At 42.0% G+C, this 18,790-nt stretch overlaps 1 protein-coding gene across 3 annotated transcripts in view; it reads left to right on the top strand.

The window, feature by feature from the left end:
- DNAH5 (dynein axonemal heavy chain 5) overlaps positions 1–18,790 on the top strand; it is a 319,273-nt gene that overhangs the window by 167,441 nt on the left and 133,042 nt on the right. For all 3 annotated transcript variants that reach the window (XM_085001716.1, XM_085001717.1, XM_085001715.1), the window contains 7 exons: positions 986–1,142; positions 6,107–6,319; positions 7,332–7,556; positions 9,078–9,250; positions 15,458–15,636; positions 16,025–16,212; positions 16,547–16,741. In XM_085001716.1, the coding sequence (XP_084857842.1) occupies positions 986–1,142; positions 6,107–6,319; positions 7,332–7,556; positions 9,078–9,250; positions 15,458–15,636; positions 16,025–16,212; positions 16,547–16,741 (1,330 nt within the window). The remainder of the gene's footprint in view (positions 1–985; positions 1,143–6,106; positions 6,320–7,331; positions 7,557–9,077; positions 9,251–15,457; positions 15,637–16,024; positions 16,213–16,546; positions 16,742–18,790) is intronic.

The following is an 18,790-nucleotide window of genomic DNA, read 5'->3' as shown; positions in this document are numbered from 1 at the left end:
GCCTCTTCCAGCCTCTAAAAAATTCTTCTCTTTTGTCTTGAAGAATTTGGCTCTTGGCCCCATCCTGGACATCTGGGGCAACAAACACATATTCCTGGCAGTTGACTGAATATGCGTTTGCCACACCTGTCCTTGAGGGCCTTCCCCCCCCCCCCCCCGCCAACCCTGCTCTCTGATCCATGTAGTTTTTTAGTGAGAACTCTGTTTTCTACCAAGAGAACTCCACTTCTGTGAAATACGAATATTTCCCTCATTGTTTTACACAGAGAACAAATAAATAATACAAATGGCAAGGAAGGAGTAGAAATGAAAATAACTAGGACAAAGTTTGAAAAGGATGCTGTGTTGCTGTGAACTGCGGTATAGGTCGCAGATATGTGGCTAGGATCAGGCATTGCTGTGACTGTGGTATAGGCCTGCAGCTGCAGCTCCAATTCAATTCCTAGCCTGGGAACTTCCGTATACCACAGTGTGGCCCTAAAAAGACAAAAAAAAAAAAAAAAGTGAGAGGAAAAATGAATGTATCCATGACATAAGGAATTACCATAAAATAAAACAAATATAGAAACAAAAGAGCAGGGGAAGTAGGCTGATGATAGGAGGAACTTCCACCGGGTTTTGGTAACTCCTGGAAGCAGAGAACAGTGTCAAGTCCGTTCCTTCCACATTGCTGGATTTTGCTTCTGCTTCAGCGATGGAGTCATTGGATTCTTTTAAGATACATTTCGAAGAATCAAAATTGTCAGCCTTTAGCTGACATAGCCCTGTGCTTGCAAACAAAATAAACCAAAACCAAAACAGCTACCTCTGTGATTTTTCCTGTCCAATACAAAGAAGGTACAAAAATGCCCAGGTTAAGTCAGATGTGTATGTGGGGAATCTAGATTGTCTTGAACTCTTTCCCCCCTTTTCCATCCAGATTAATTTATTCCTAGAAAGGCCTGTTTTGCGTATTTATGAAGTTTATTTTTTCTTCCCCACTTAGATACTTGGAGAAAAAACGACTTTGTTTTCCTCGGTTCTTCTTTGTCTCGGACCCTGCCCTGCTGGAGATTCTGGGCCAAGCATCAGATGCACACACCATCCAAGCCCACCTGCTGAACGTGTTTGACAACATTAAAACCGTCAAGTTCCATGAAAAGGTTTGCCTGATCCTAACTGCGGGCCAGCAATGACCATATCTTAGAATCTCGACTGTCTTCATTAAATAGCTCTCCAACAGTATTTACAAAGGATCACTTCCCTGTGCGGTAACCATCGGCTAGGGATTAAAAAACACAAACAACAACAACAACAAAAAGACAACCTTTGGGGCCCAATTCGCCTTCAGTCCTATGTGGTTTCTTAATACCCAAAGTGTAGATTTGAATAACAAACAGTTTAAATATGATTAGGAATGCATCGTATGTAGTAGTCATGGCTTTACATGCCAAGCGAACTGTTTAGAAATTCAACACAACAAAGAAGCGAATTGCTCATCAAACAGTGCCTTGACTAAACAGAATTTCCACAGTGGTTTGACTGTTTTAATCAGGCTTCATATTTTTCATCATGCTCCATTGTAAACTTACTTTCTTTTTAAAAAACAAATTTCTAGAGTCATGGAGTTGTATGGGACCCCTAAGAAGAAGGCGTTCAGTGTGAGGGAGGTTACACTTGCACAGCTGCCGGGAGATAGTGTCTTCACCCCCAAATTCCTTAAAAGAGTTTCCTTTCCAGGTGGATAACATATTCAGTTTCCCCTTCGTGCTTCACACCAGCCTTAGTATCCTTTATTGATTCATCCTAGAGTGAAGGTTGCACTTGTTGAGCAAATGACCATGTGCTAGATATTGTACTTGGCAGTGAGATTATACCCTCCTTGGGGAACTCATGCTCTGATGGAGTCTGCAGAGAGCAGCTCATGCATGGTCGAGCCGGTCCACTGGAAGCCACTGATGGCCAGTCTTTTAAGTTCAAGCTCTTCCCTGTGTGCCAGGCACCACACCAGTCCTGGGGCTCCAAGGAAAAATATATCACTGTCCATACTGAAGTTGGTTTTATACAGTACAACACTCAAGAGAAACTTGGAAATTAAACTGTCAATATTTTTGACTTGCTGTGCTTGTGTTATATGCAAGGAGCATGGGGATGCTGGCCAGGGACCCCTCCCCTGGGGATGGGGTGTAAGAGAAGGCTTCCTTCAGGGGGATTTGGTGTTTGAATTGATTTTTGGAAAGTGAGTGTAACCTCATCAGGTGGGGAAGGGACACGTGGTCTGTTCAGAGGAAGGGCAAGTGCTAGGTCCCAGAGCTGCAGGCAGCCTAGGATGTCAGAAGTGTAGGTGCTTGAGGGAGTGTACTACTTTCTTAGGCTTCCATTGCCTCCAACTCTGCCTTTGTCTTCCTAAGTTTCCTTCTAAGGACATCATTCTGCCCCTGTCCAAGACGACCTCAGCTTAACGTGATTGCATCCGCAGACACCCCATTTCCAAATAACGTCCCCTTCACAGGTACCGAGGCTTAGTGCTTCATCATGTGTTTGCGGAGGACACAGTTTAACCTGCAACATGGGGTGATGAGCAAAGGAAAAAGGGAGAGAAGGAGGCATGGACTGTATTCCAGAAGGCCAAATGCGTCACACTATGGAATGTATTTCATCATGAATGTGACAAAAGGCGTGAGCGGTTTTGAGCAGATTAGTGACCTGATTTGTGTTTCCGAAAGATCCTCTGGCTCAGTGTAGGAGGTGGGATGGAAGAGGGCAAGGAAACCAGTGTTTGAAGCATTTACAAAGTCGGGATGGGAAAGGCTGAACTGCCACAATGAGTCCTTGATGAAGGATTTTTTTTCCAGGGTTGGCACAGTGAGTGGCTTTATTTTGTGTGCTGTGAGGGTGAAGGTGATCTTCAACATTCTTCCTTCCCCGATGCGTCCCAGGATGAAGGGGTGTGGGTGGTGGGTGGGCAGGCAGGTGGGTGTGAGATGTGCTGGGGCAGGAGGCCTCCCGGCGCGGCACCCATGGATCCACTTAGGAGAGGGGCCCGAGGAGTGGAAGGTGGCAGGATGGGCAGCTCACTGCCTGCACATCTGATGGGGCGGGATGGACTCAGGTGACAGGAGGGGACCCCTGGCTCTTTCAGAGGAAGCTGGGGGAGGGGCTGCACACATGCAGGAAGGACGGCAGCGCCGCTGCTGAAGGGCAGGCACCATGCATCCTCGGTGCGGGCGCCGCCTTCCCGTGTAGAGTGGGCCCCTCTGCTTCACGAGCCCTTGTTCTCCCCAGGGAAGTGGGAGAAGAGAAAACCCATGCGAGCAGTGGAAGCTCCGGGCTCCACTGTCTGGAACTGAGGTCTCCGAGAGGCCACAGAGCACATGGTGGGGGCATCTGGTGATCCAGCCCAGCCCAGCCCCTAGGTCCTGGGAGGGGGAGGTCCCGCTGGTTTCCTCTCTGAATAAAGGGGACCTCGCAGGTCAGGGGAGGTCATCCAGAAGGAAAGGGGTGGACGGACCTCAGGTTCCTACTGGCGGACGGGTAACGGTGACAGGGTTCAAGGAACTTGACGTCTTTCCCTCGGCTGAAACTGCATCCCATCTCTCGACCTCGCTGGGCCAGGGGTGCGCAGGGCAGGAGCTCTAGGTCCGCTGGAAGTCCCCCCACTGACCCCCGGTCTTGCTGTCGAGTTTTATCTCACCCAGCACGATGTCCCTGCTGACAGCCTTGCACATGTCATACAGGGTGAGGGCGGCCCCGGCGGCCGAGGTCAAGGCCTCCATCTCCACCCTGGTGGGTCCCCAAGCCCGGCAGGACGCCTGGATCACCACGGCATGGCGTGTGCTGTCCAGCTCCAGCCGCACCTGGACGTGGCTCAGGGCCGCGTGGTGGCACAGAGGAATCAGCTGGCTGGTCAGCTTGGCCGCCTGGATGCCTGCCAGCTGGGCCACCACCAGGGCATCTCCCTTCTTTAGCTGGCTCTCCTGGACGAGCTTGAAGGCCACAGGCCCCAGGAGGACCACGGCTGAGGCCACGGCCACCCGCTCTGGAGAGGAAGGGAAGACAGTATGGATTTGATGGTTTTAAAAAAAAATTAGTGTTTCCCAGGTCCGGTAGATCTACTGGATGCATGGGCTGAGAGAGGAGATTGAATTACCCAGGAAGGTCTTCCTGATGTTTTCCTCAAATCCTTCTGCTTTACCACCAGGACTTCACGGTCCTAGAGTGAAACTTAATCATTATCTGATTGTGTATTGAAGATAATTGAAACGTCCTCATTTTAGCTTTTATTCATAGCAATTACTTCTTAAAAATAAATAGCTTTGCTTTCCCCTACTTGTTGTTCTTGCCATAAGGTTTCTATAACTAGGGGCAAATCCTGGTTTTGTGAGTCCTAAATCTTATAAAATTATATCAAAAATTATATTCAGGACCCAGAAGGGTCTGTGCAAGTGAGGGGCTCTGAACTTAAGGCTCCTTAGCTTCTTGGTGGATCACTACTGTGCACAGGTAAGGAAAACTGTGTTAATGCAAACTAAATCTGTGCCCAAGGGAACAATACTCCATTTACTGAAGAACAAAACCAATGAGAAACATTTGTATTTATTTTACAGTTTGCATAACAGTTGTCCCTTGGTATCTGTGGGGGGATTGGTTCCGAGACATCAGCAGATACTAAAATATATGAATGCTTATATCCCTATGTAAAAGGTGTATTTAAAATTTGTATGTAACCTATGCATGGTCTCTAGATTACTTATGATACCAACACAATGTAAATGCTATGTAAATAGTTGCCAGCATGTGGCAAATTCAAGTTTTGCTTTTTGGAACTTTCTGGAATTTTTTCTCCCAAACATTGTCCGTCTGCTGTTGGTTGAATCCATGGATTTGGAACTCGTGGATACAGAGGGCTGCCTGTATTTTGCTTAATTGGTGTGAATAGCCTGTGAGAGTAGAGAGTAGGACAGGCATGATTTTTTTTTTTTTTTTTTTTTTTTTTTTAGTTTTATGGCTGCACCTGTGGCACATGGAAGTTCTCAGGCCAGGGATGGAATCCGAGCTGCAGCTGCAGCCTGCTCCACAGCTGCAGCTATGCCAGAACCTTTAACTCACTGCAACTTGCTGGGGATTAAACCTGCACTTCCACAGCAACCGGAGTCTCTGGAGTCCACATTCTCAACCCACTGTGTCATGGCAGAAACTCACAGGCATGATTTTTGATGACTAATTAGAGGCAAATAGTTTAGGCTCAGAGATGTGTCTTCCAATTTTGCATGGTCAGTGAATAGCAGAGCACCACTAGAACCGTATTTTAGGGAGTTCCCATTGTGGTGCAGTGGAAACAAATCCGACTAGTAACCGTGAGGTTGCGAGTTCAGTCACTGGCTTCGTACAGTGGGTTAAGGATCCAGCATTGCTGTGAGCTGTGGTGTAGGTCGCAGACGTGGCTTGGATCTGGCATGGCTGTGGCTGTGGCACTGGCCAGCATCTGTAGCTCCTATTAGACCCCTAATCTGGGAACCTCCATATGCCGCAGGTGTGGCCCTAAAAAGCAAAAAAGCCAAAAACAAAAAAACCAAACATATTTTAGAACTCCAAGTCCTCCAGATGTTCTGTTATGCCATACTGCATGGGAACTGAAGTGAAATGACTGGACTAGGAGCTGGGTTTGCTTTAGGATATATTACGTGCAACCAAGAGCTCCTGGGAGCACGATGCTTAGTATAGAGTTGGAATTACCTTGTGAGATGTTTGCATTGATCATATTGACCAGGTCATTGCTCATTTCAGCTTGATAATCTTGTGGTGTGGATGATGGGCTCTTAGAGAGTCCCATTTCATCTAGGGGAACTTTAGAGATTTTTTTTGATTATCCCTTTCGTATTGACCATTTCTCTTAGAAAACAAGTTTCTCCTCTCAAGGATAGATTATTTGAGATTGATTTAGTATTCCCTCTTTGATGTCATGGAAGCTTTTTAAAAAATTGTTTTGAAATTGATTTTGTATTATACTTTGCCTTTTGTAATATATAGCTTAACTTTCCATGAAAAGGATAACATTGACACGAGGGCAGTGGAGGAATTCATTCTTTATATAAATATAGCTTTTTTTTTTTGGCTCCTAACACAGATCTATGATCGCATTCTGTCAATTTCCTCTCGAGAGGGTGAGACGATTGAATTAGATAAACCCGTGATGGCAGAGGGCAATGTGGAAGTTTGGCTTAATTCTCTCTTGGAGGAATCGCAAGCCTCATTACATCTTGTGATTCGCCAGGCAGCTGCAAATATTCAAGAAACAGGTTTCCAACTGATTGAATTTCTTTTTTCCTTCCCTGCTCAGGTCAGTGTATCGAAATTGAAAAGTATTTTTTACAGAACAGTCATTTTAGATCTCATACATTGGCTGTTGTAAACTATACAACTGCCTATAATTTAACTCCAGATCAATATTGAGATTTTCATAAAGGTGTGTTAGATAGAGACAAGATTAAAGATTTCAACTACAGATTATTTGGTATTATATATCTGTATTTATACATGTGTATTTGTAAATATATATTTGTGCCATAGAGATATTTGATTTTCTTAAAATTTTTTTTTCTACTGAATCTCTTTAGTGCACAAATCTTAAAACATATGGTGTTTTACCAGAAAAATGAGAAATGTGTTTCAGCAATAAAATACATAAAATGATGTTTTCCTTTTTTTTTTTTTTTTTCTTTTTGGTCTTTTATCTTTTTAGGGCCGAACCTGTGGCATATGGAGGTTCCCAGACTAGGTAATCGGAGCTGTAGCTGCCAGCCTACATCAGAGCCACAGCAACGCAGGATCCGAGCCACGTCTGTGACCTACACCACAGCTCATGGCAACACCAGATCCTTAACCTACTGAGCAAGGCCAGGGATCGAACCCACAATCTCATGGTTCCTAGTCGGATTCGTTAATTACTGAGCCACGATGGGAACTCCAGAAAATGATGTTTTCTTAGTCATGTGATCAATAAAGATTTTGTGAGTAATTGCTATGTGTACACCCTGTGGTAACCTGGGGGAAGAAGGTTTAAGACATATTCTTTCCCTGCCAGTAGCTTAAAAATCTTTCTAGGGAGAAAAATGACTCGAAATGAGAAGAAAAAAATTGTGGACGTGTCATGAGGACATGCCATATGTTTAAATGTCAAGTAAACAATATGAACAGAGTTTCCATAGGTTTTGAAACAATGTATCAAGTTGATGTACTCAAGGATGGTTTGACATTTGCATAATAATCACAACTGTTCACTATATTGTAATTTCTATTTCAATATGTTCATATGCCATGCACACTCATAAAGCCTTTTTTATTTCCAAAAGGTTGGATTATTAGGAATTCAAATGATATGGACACGGGATTCAGAAGAGGCCCTTAGAAATGCCAAGTTTGATAAAAAAATCATGCAGAAAACCAATCAGTCTTTCCTGGAGCTACTGAACACATTGATAGACATGACAACAAAGGATCTGAGTTCCATGGAACGAGTTAAATATGAGACTTTAATTACTATTCACGTGCACCAAAGAGATATCTTCGATGGCCTGGTAAATACTTTACAAATGCTGTGGCATATACAGAAAAGCAAATAGTAGACACTATCTGTGTTTATCTACTGGAAATAGTTTGAATGAATTCAAAGGAAAGATAAAATTCAGGCAAAGAATCATCTTCGTGATGAGGGATTGTCTTTCAGATTTTTTTTTCAGTCTTTATCTGAAACTTTAGCTATATTCTGATGATCTCTGCTAAGGTGTCATGGAGGCAACTAGATTTTATATTAAAATTATTTATATGATCATTTTTAATGCTGAAATGTCATGTAACCTCCTGCAAAGCTTTCATTTGTTTTGTGCTCCTTTTGGTTATTAAATTGAAGATGACTAGGTTCTTGCTATAGAAATAATAAGTGATATTGTTAGTAGAGCCACTTGGTACTTTCTTTCAGGCTTTTCATAAATCACATCTTTAACAAGTTTTGCTGCCTTTTATGTGGTTGATTGCAAATGGTCTTTCCTAATATCGTTTGTGACATTCAGGTGTCATGCAGATGTTTGCCTTTAAAAAAAAGAACAGGGGTGGAAGAGAGAGTTTAGTAGCTATGGAAAATAGAAAATGTGAAAAGAAATGAAATTTGTCCTTTACTGTAAAATACAACATTAGATAAGAGGCCAGAAGCTCTTATTTTCATAATAATTTTCTGGATTGTGTCTCACCCCATTATGTAAAAAAGATTATGAAAGATTGGCTCTGATGTAGTGGAAATACAGGCAGCACATTTAAGCTGTTAGGTGCTAATCTCCTCTCTTAATAGTTAAGCACACTGTTTGCCTCTCTGAGAAAAAAGGGCTCTGGGTAATTTTAGATTTCTTATTTGTCAAAGAAAAATGATTAAAATGGCTTAAAATTTCAGTTAAGAAATCCAGACAAAAGCATTACTGGCCAGTGACATGCCACTTAGATGTTAGAAATTTTGGCCTCCTGCAAATCCTAGGAAGAATAATTGATGGATTAAAAAACTCCAACAATGTACTTTGTCATCATCATTAGAGATGCCTTTTTTCCCCATATGCGATTGTTTAGTTCCATCTTTGTAAGTCAAACATGTTTTTCATAGATTGTATTTCATGGCCAGGACTGTGGTATTGGGCACTTAAGGATGAAATTTAAGACATGAACATCTTGGAGTTCCCTGGTGGCCTAGCAATTAAGGACCTGGTGTTGTCACTGCTGTGGCTTGGGTCACTGCTGTGGCACAGGTGCGATCCCTGGCCCAGGAACTTCCGATGTGGCCAAAAAGAGAACATATTCCTGTTAAAATAGATCATAGGATTTAAATCGGAGGGGCACAAGAGAGGTTTCTCTTGAAGTTTTTTCCCATATCTTCTCAAATATATTTTTTGCTCATCAATGAATGATCAGGTTGAATGGTGATGCAGCTGACGTCTTGAAACTAGTTGGGTTGCCCTAGTTCCATTTACGTCCCATTTTGATCTACGTGAATGCTAATGTGTTGAGTTCACAAACCGTTCTCGCCTCAGCTTTAACATATACTTTTTGCATTTCAGTGTCACATGCATATCAGGAGCCCTACAGACTTCGAGTGGCTGAAACAGTGCAGGTTTTATTTTAATGAAGATTCTGACAAGATGATGATTCACATCACAGATGTGCCATTCATATACCAGAATGAATTTTTAGGCTGCACTGACAGGCTGGTCATAACCCCTCTCACAGACAGGTGATGGAAGGATTCTGTGATTCCACAACCTCTCTCCACGGCCTCACCCCCCCAACCCTGACATTTTTATTCTTGCCAGGTGCTCAGGGGATTTTGGCTTATGGTCTCTTTAGACTTCATAGGCTCTCTTATATTAAAGTCTTTGAAATTCGGTATTTTTAACTTAACGCATGTCTTCACATGGGATTTAGGACGTCTGTGACTGAAACAGACTTTGCTTCCTTTGCCTTTGCTCTTATAGAGGCTAAGTTTAAATGACCTCAGTGGATATTGAATGGGATAAAAGGGAATTAATTGCTATATGTCAATAGGTACAGATCACCCTGGGCCTTGAGGGGTGCTTTGGGGGATTAGTGGATCGTTGTCATTATAGAGACAATTAAGGTGTTTTTTTTTTTTTTTAAGCAGGAGAGAAATTGAGTAGGAACATTGGTGAAAAGGGACAGAAAAGACATTGGCCTGAATGTCTGGAGTTCTTAGTTCTGCCCCACTGTGTTATGTAGGGCTGCCCCGCAATTTCCCTGGACCCAGTATCCTCATCTGTTAGGTGAACTAGGCTCTCTCCATGAGGGTTCCCTCTGTGGCTAAAAGCCTCTAATTCACTTAGTCTCATCTGAACTTTGTGGCATCAGCCAGTTGCATATGTGCAGCTCAGGGACAGTGTGACTACTTATTGTGGACAAAATAACTGAACATTAAAATTAATTTTTGGGCTAAGGAGATGCTGAAGCTGAATATCGATCATTTTCATGGAATGAGCCTCTGGGCTGTGAGACTGAGAAAATTCTCAGGCAAAATGTAAAATTTGACAGGCTTTTAGATGGAAAATATTATCAGACAGAGTGTACGAGTTTGACATAGTAGCCTTGTTGTTTGGGAGGCTGTTCCTTCTGCTCAGTTGTGTTACTAGATGAAGTGCTTACCTTTACCTGAGGATGGGGTAGCAGATTCTAATGCATCATTTTCCTCTCGCATTTTCGTCTTCATACTCTTGGCCTTCCTTCTTACGTTTCATTAAGGTTGATTCCCACTGATGCTGGTGGACGTCCTTTTTGAGTTTTTCTCTTTGTTTTGAAGTGCAAAGGTGAATAATCCCAAAACGTGGAGACTTCCTGGAAACACTTGTAAAAATTATCTCACATCTTCTCTCTTTTCAAAGCTTAAGCATCTCCCTCCCTTCCTTCCTCTGTAAAGACCTCTCCTGTTTTACTGAGAAGGTAGATGGTACCACCAGGGGAGACCTGCACTCATTTCCCACCATCACGTCTGCCAACCAAGGCACCTGTCCTTGTGCTGCCTGCTTTCTCTCCTGGTTCTGCAGATGGGTTTTGTGCTGCCATCCAAAAACCAACACCTCCACTGGCATGGCTGTTTTCTCTCTGGGAGCATCCTCAGTTTTCAGTTTCTACCAGATCATTCTTATCAATGTTCCATGTGCTGTAATTGCTTCCAGAAAGGAAATCCTACGATGAATTTAGTTTAGTTTCCTTCCCATTTCTGTGCTCCCATCAGAATTCTTCAAAAGTGCAGTTTTTGTCCTTCCCCGAATTCACTCCATTCAGGCAAAATGTAAAAGTTTCTATTACTGCCATAACAAATGACCATAAATTTAGAAGCTTAAACTACACAAATCATTTTATTTATATTATTTTATTTTTGCTTAAAGTTTTACTGAGGTATAGTTACTTTACAAGGTTGTGATAATTGCTGTACAACAAAGTGACCCAGGCATATATATACACACATATCCATTCTCTCTTAGATCCTTTTCCCCTATAGATTATCACAGAATACTGGGTAAAGCACTCTGTGCTGTACAACAGGTACAAATTAATTTATTCTGCATTCCGGTATGTTGGAAGTCTGGCATATATCTTGCTGGACTAACATTAAGTGTTGGCAGAACCATGCTCCCTTCTGTTCCTGTTCTTTCTGTCTTTTGGAGAATTTTTTTCTTACAGTTGCAGGACCTATGTCCCATTTTTCTGCTGACTATCAGCAAGGGCTGTTCCCAAGGTCTAGAGGTGCCACATTCCTTGGCTTGTGGCCCCTTCTTCCATCTTCACAGCTACAACAATGGGTTAAGACCCCATCATGCTTCCAGTTGCTTCTTTTTTTGGGGGGCATCTCATGTCTCTGACCCACTCTTCTGCCTCCTTCTTCCCCTTGTAAGGACTCATGAGATTAGATAGGATTCACTGGTTAATCTAGGATAATCTTCCCATCTCAAGGCCTTAACATTAATTGCATCTGACAAGTCCCTTTAGCTCTGTCAGGTAATGTATTTACAGATTCCAGAGGTTAGCATGTGGATATTTGGGGGGGCGGTCATTATTCTGCCCATCACACTTTCTTTCCCCAGTAGAGCAGTCACTCAGGTCTTCATGTTGCCAAATCCAGGGGTCATTTCTAGTTCTGACCTTCCTTGACTAATCAGCAGCTTTTGTACAGATGATCACGCTCCTTTTTGATATACTTTCTTCATGTGGCTTCCAGGACAGGACACTTCCCTGGTTCCTCCTTTTCTGGTTGTCCCTTCATATACCCTTCTACTGGGTCTTCTTCCTCTTCCTGACCACTAAGCATAGAACATACCAGGGTTCATCTCTTCTCCATCTATACTCACTCCTTAGGGGAGCCCATGTGGCTTTAAATATCATCTCGATGTGGACTTCCCCCTCTCTGCACCCTGTGCTAGGCAGTAAGTCCTTCTTATCCATTTATGTGTAGTAGTCTGTGTCTGTTAACCCCATACTCCTGGTTTATCCCTCCCTCCCTCTCCCTTTTGGTAATCCTAAATTTGTTTTCTATGTCTGTGAGTCAGTTCTGTTTTGCGTATAGATTCATTTGAATTATTTTTAGATTCCACATATAAGTGATATCAGATAATATTTGTCTTTGTCTGACTTACTTCACTAAGTATATAATATTCTCTAGGTCCACATTGCTGCAAATGACAATATTTCATCCTTTTTTTTTGTGGCTGAGAACTCTTCTGTTGTATATATATATACACACATATGTTTGCCATATATTCTTAACCAAATTATCTGTTGCTGGGCAGCTGGGTTGTTTCCATGTGTGGGCTATTGTCAGTAGTGCTGCTTTGAACATTGGGGTGCATGTGTCTTTACAAATTAGAGTTTTCATTTTTTTTCTGGCTGTATATCCAGGAGTGGGATTGCTGGATCATATGGAGGTTCCCAGGCTAGGGGTCAAATCGGAGCTATAGCCACAGGCCTATACCGCAGCCACAGTAGCACGCGATCCGAGCTGCATCTGCGACCTACACCACAGCTCATGGCAATGCCAGATCCTTAACCCTCTGAGTTAGGCCAGGGATTGAACCTAGGTCTTCATGGATGCTAGTCAGATTCATTTCCGCTGAGCCATGACGGGAACTCCTATATTTGGTTTCATAAGGACTTGCCATACTGTTTTCCATAGTGGCTGCACCAATGTACATTCCCACCAATAAGGTAGGAGGGTTCCCTTTTCTCCACACCCTCTCCAGCATTTTTTATTTGTAGACTTTTTGATGATAGTCATTCTGATTAGTGAGAGGTGATACCTCATTGTTGTTTTGATTTGCATTTCTCTATTGATCACTGAGGTTGAGCATCTTTTCATGTGCCTATTGGCCATCTGTATGTCTTCTCTTGGAAAATGTCTGTTTAGGTCTTATGCCCATTTTTTGATTGGGTTGTTTGTTTTTTTGACATTGAGTTAATCATTGGTAACACATTCTTTATCAACCTTTCCTTTCATTTCTCCTTAAGCAAGTCCTGCAATGAAAGAGTCTATAATTAAACCAAGTTCTCAACAAAGAAAAGTACCTTCCTGATGCATGTACTGTTGTCTTGGCAAGTTTTTCAGCATTTTAGAATCAATACTGTTTAGAAATGGGAACTGAAAGCACTTCCGATTTCTGTGTGGTGAAATGCATCTCAAGTGCTATGAATACTTAACACTAAGATTGTATGCCAAAGAACTCTGGGTCATGGGGTAGGTTAGTGTTCATTTGCTGCTGTGGTCACATTCTGCATCTCTAATTCCAGCAGCACTGGGATAGGAAGAAGCAGATGAGAGAGTATGGCTGGACTGGCACAAGCCATTTATTCAACAAATGTTCATAGAGTACTACATGCCAGGGGTTAGGCAAGTACCTGGAGGTAAAAGTGGGAACTAGTCTAGTTCTTGATAGCAGAACTAGATGGCCATCTAATGGGGAGGCGGAAAACTGTAACAAAGCTGCTCAAAGTACACTAAATCACATAAAAGTCCAAACCATTCAAGAATGGTGACATTTTTGAGAGTAGCAAAGAGACTGGAAGGGAAAGCAGAGAAGCGGGGGTGAATTATTCCTACAGGTAGAATGCTCTAAGGAGGGTTATGTCAACAAGCATATGAAGATGCTCTGGCAGGTCCATGCTGATCTCTGAAAGGCAAGTCCTAGAAGGTTTGGGTGCCAGCCTAATGGTTGGACTGAAATCCCACCTATTGTAGAAAGTGAGGGATAAGTCATCTGGCATGGCTACCCATTTTTCATGTAAATGCTATGATTTCTTTCTGGCAACTTAACAACTTGCCACTTCTTCAGCTTAAATATAAACCCAAACGATCCCAGTTATAAAGAGAATTTGCAAGACAGAAAGAACAACTGGCTAGCCAGAGTTCCTGGAGATTTATTCCTTACCCTGAGAGTGTGGACATGCCCTAGACCTGGGCGGTATGAGGGCTTGTGACCAGAGAGACTGGATCAGCTCTCAGCTCCCTGACCAGGATCCTGAGAAAAGTTATTCCATCCCTGTGAGCTTCTCTCCTCATCTGTGAGATGGGAAAATAACTAGCTTCCCTGCAGGGTTCAGTGGGGTTTAAAGGAGATAATGTAGCTGAAGCTATGACACATCATGTTATTACAGAGGCTGCTCTGCAAGGGATGACACAAGTTCAAGAGGAAAGACAAGACCTTGAGTTAAAAGGCAGATTCAAAGTGAGATCAGGCCTCCTCCTGATTTTACACCTCCATCATCTTCTTTGAATCCAGGCTCTGTGTGCCTCAGGGCTGAGTCATTTTACTTGCCATTTTTAGGAACCCAGATCCAATAAATGAGACCCTAAGAGCCTCCAGAGGGCGTGTTCACTGCTAACCCTCACGTTTCAAGCTGGACAGTTAATTTATTTTCTTTGACATTTTTTTTTTTCAAGTCCAGATAAATGCTTTAGAATTTGGTCATAAGAAAGCCCTAAACTACATTATATTATGGCTTACCTCCTTTTACAGCACTGGGTGATGCTGGGAAATCGATTGGGTCATTGTCTTCCTTCACAGACATACTTGTATTCTCACAGCAGAATCTTCTGTTTGTTAATATCAAACTGTAAGATACAGTAGAAGGTATTTGCAGGTTTAGGAGAGACTCTCAAATAGATTTAAGGTGTGATTATTTGGCAATGTGTGAAGAAATCTCACGTGATCACTGGTTCCCAAATTCATCAAATTATCGACTCTTAGGAGTTCCCGTCATGGCTCAGTGGTTAACGACTCCGACTAGGAACCATGAGATTGCGGGTTCGATCCCTGGCCTTGCTCAGTGGGTTAAGGATCCAGCATTGCCGTGAGCTGTGGTGTCGGTTGCAGATGCGGCTCGGATCCTGTGTTGCTGTGGCTCTGGCGTAGGCCGGTGGCTACAGCTCCGATTTGACTCCTAGCCTGGGAACCTCCATATGCTGTAAGTGCAGCCCAAGAAATGGCAAAAAGACCAAAAAAAAAAAAAAAAATTATCGATTCTTAGAGTCAAAAGGGATTAATCTACTCTAATGGTCCCCCATCTGTTTCCTAGAATACTATTCTTTAGATGTTGGTAGATTTTTGTGAAAAAGTTGCCACGTAATTTCTGGAAATGCTATGTAGTCTTTTGCATAATTGGAGAAGGTCAAATACAATTGTCCTAAGAAATCCCATTGAACCTTTTTAAGAGTTTTCAAACTTATTTGTCCCTAGACCACTCCCTCCATTTTCCTCAACACGTGTTAATATGCACCAGGATAAGTGTGTTTTAGGAGACAGTTTTGGAAATGTTCTGTAGAACAATGGCCAGGGTCTTCCATTTTCTAATTTTGTGTGAATATCATGTCACTGTGATGTCTTTGAAGGATCTTCCAGATGCCAGTGGTGTGGTTCTAGTGATTTCTTTGTCCCCCAAGGTGTTATATCACGTTGGCTCAAGCTCTGGGAATGAGCATGGGAGGAGCCCCCGCTGGACCTGCAGGAACGGGCAAGACAGAAACCACCAAAGATATGGGACGATGTCTTGGGAAATACGTTGTGGTTTTCAATTGTTCTGACCAGATGGATTTCCGTGGACTTGGACGGATCTTTAAAGGTGAGGGTTGCATTTTTTTATTTGATGAGAACTTTAAGCTAAGGTGGCATATCTTTTAAAGATTTCTTTTTCATCAACTGGCTACCTTTTGGTGTCATTTTCTAACTTTGTAAACTTCTTGGAAAACCTGATTCTGACCAGTGTCATGTGGGTCACATGTCAACATCACTGCCTATGTAACGTTCTTTTGTCACTGAAGGTTGGGTGTCTACAGATCAAGTGTCGCATTGTGAGTTATTTGGGGAGCTTTTTATGTATGATCTATTTGTTCAGCTTTATATTTGAACAAACTTCTCTCTGGCTTGTCTTGGCAGTTGCATAGTGCTCTTTTCCCTGGCTTTCTAAAATTATATACTAATTTGATTTTTTATTTAATTTCTCGTCTAAGGACTGGCACAGTCTGGATCCTGGGGTTGTTTTGATGAATTTAACCGTATCGACCTGCCAGTTCTCTCCGTTGCAGCCCAGCAGATTTCCATTATTCTGACATGTAAAAAGGAGCGTAAAAAGTCTTTTATTTTTACTGATGGAGATAATGTGACTATGAACCCTGAATTTGGACTTTTTCTAACTATGGTAAGGAGCCCACAAAGAGCCACTGAACTTCAGCCTTCTTATCACAGTTTTCATGCATCTCTCTGCTCATGTGTCACTTATTTTCCATGAAGGGACATTAGGATTGTAATTTGCACTCCTGTTTGAAAGCCTTTGGTGTTACACAGAGCTCCTATTAATAACCCATGACTTAGTCTCTCCAGTTAAAAGGAGAGTAAGATATGTAAATGAATTTTCCCGTTGTCATTCCAGATTTGTCGTATGTGCATAATGAATCTTTTAATATCATGCTGATGTGTTGTGCTTGTTGCCCTGTAATTGTATCATTCATCCTTGAGTTTTATTTTCTGTATAGAATCCTGGCTATGCTGGGCGGCAGGAACTTCCTGAAAACTTGAAGATTAACTTCCGCTCTGTGGCCATGATGGTCCCTGACCGACAGATTATCATCAGGGTGAAGCTGGCTAGTTGTGGCTTCATTGACAACGTTGTTTTGGCCAGGAAGTTTTTCACGCTCTACAAGCTGTGTGAAGAGCAGCTCTCTAAGCAGGTATGACCTTCTGAAGGTCCCTATGTATTTAGCCATGTTTAAATTTTCTATTCAATGGAATTTTCTCATTTAAAAAAAATGGCAGACTGGGATTGTTGACAAAATGCCTCATTCTTACAGGGTGGAAAGTTGTATGATCACAAGTATTATTTTATGTGCATCGTTTTAAAGACAGTGCAAGAAATTAACATTTACAGCATAGAAATGAGGTGAATACTATCTGAACTGGTTTAAGAGCCAAAGAATTATGAATATGGATGTTTGTTCTTTATCCCACATGTGCATTCATCATAGTATGTGTTATGTGTCCTCATGGTTTTGAGGAACCTCTCAATCAAAACTTCTTTGAATATAGATAAATTTTATATCCACAGGTTCACCTAAATTACACTCTCACTCAAAACCTTCTTGGTTTCTTCTGCTTTTTGCAGCCTTCATTCACTTATTCTTCTCTTTTCTATGCTGTTTTTTTGCATGTAGAAAAATGCTCCACATCATTGACTTCTGTCCTTTTCTTTTCTAATTTCACTTCTACTTCCTTCACAAAGTCACTGGGAAAAGAAATGAGTCCACATGCACAAAACAATTGGCCCCTGCTGATCCCCTGTGAACATTCTGTGAATCACACTTCATACCCACAGATTTAACTGAGTCTAATGCTGCTAAGTTTTCCTTGATTAGTTTCACCCACCAGCACTTCCAGGTCATTGTTACTTTTAGGAAAGTTTGCTCATATTTTTATTTTATTATGCCAATTAGAGTTTAAACTCCTTGAAGGCAGGAACTCAATTTGAACATTTTATGTGCTCTGTTCTCCCAGTGATTGATATTAAATGATACATATTGCTCCCAATTGCCTTAGCAGGTAATTTCTATAGTTTTTCTATAGGTAATTTTCTATAAGTTTTAAAAAATACTGTTGTTAGGAGTTCCTGTTGTTGCTCAGTGGTAACAAACGCGACTAATATCCATGAGGAAGCCAGTTCGATCCCTGGCCTTGCTCAGTGGGTTAAGGATCCGGTGTTGCCGGGAGCTGTGGTGCAGGTCGAAGACATGGCTTGGATCCTGCATTGCTGTGGCTGTGGCTGTGGCCAGTAGCTGCAGCTCCAATTCGACTTCTAAACTGGGAACTTCCATATGCTGTAGGTGTGGTCCTAAAAATAAAAAAGCAAAATAATTGAGGTTAAAAACATACAACATTAACTTTATCATCTGAACCATTTTTGAATGTACAGTTCAGTAGTGTTAAGTATATTCACATTATTGCGAAACAGATCTCTGTAACTTTTTCATCTTGCAAATACGAAACCCTATACCACTAAACAACAACTCCACTCTTCCCCTTCCTCCAATTCCTGGTAACCTTTTTACTTTCTTTTTCTATGTATTTGGCTGCTTTAGATACTTCATATAAGTGGAGCCGTACAGTATTTGCCTTTTTTTGGGTAAATGGCTTATTTAACTCAGTATGTCCTCAAGTTTCATCCATGGGATAGCATGTGATAGGATTTGCTTCCTTTTTATGGCCGAATAATATTCCAGCTTATGTATATGCCACATTTTGTTTATTCATTCATCTGTCTATGGGCATTAAGGTTGCTTCTACCTCTTGGCTGTTGTGAATACTGTCTCTATGAACAGGAATGTGCAAAGATCTTTTTGAGACTCTGCTTTCAATTCTTTTGGCTTTATTCCCTAAAGTGGGATTGCTGGATCATAGGGTAGTTCTATTTTAAATTTTTTTGAGGAACTGCCAGGAATCCTGGTTCCTGTAAATGGCTGGATAATTGGTTTTTAATGACTCACTTTGTATGTGCTGAAATTTGGTGTGATTGAGCTTTTATAAATACATAGCAAGGGGATAACAAGGCTTGGACCTAACTTGCTGATTTGCCCTTATTTTTCCTCTCTCTGGGTTAATCCTGGAGTCTAGCTCCTTTTCTTCATCCTCAATACCCCTGTCTTTTAACCTTATATGAGGATCATGAGTGAGGTATCAGTTTAATTCTGGTTCAGAAATTTTAGCTTTTGAGATATGAGGATATTTTC

The sequence above is a fragment of the Sus scrofa genome, chromosome 16 (genome assembly GCF_054392235.1).
Source record: "Sus scrofa isolate SSC_HxYL_T2T_F1_AM1 chromosome 16, Sscrofa_HxYL_maternal_Yorkshire_Landrace_v2.0, whole genome shotgun sequence".
In the NCBI taxonomy this organism is placed as follows: domain Eukaryota; kingdom Metazoa; phylum Chordata; class Mammalia; order Artiodactyla; family Suidae; genus Sus; species Sus scrofa.
Note: the sequence above shows the minus strand (reverse complement) of the source record. Positions and strands in the feature narration are given on the sequence as shown.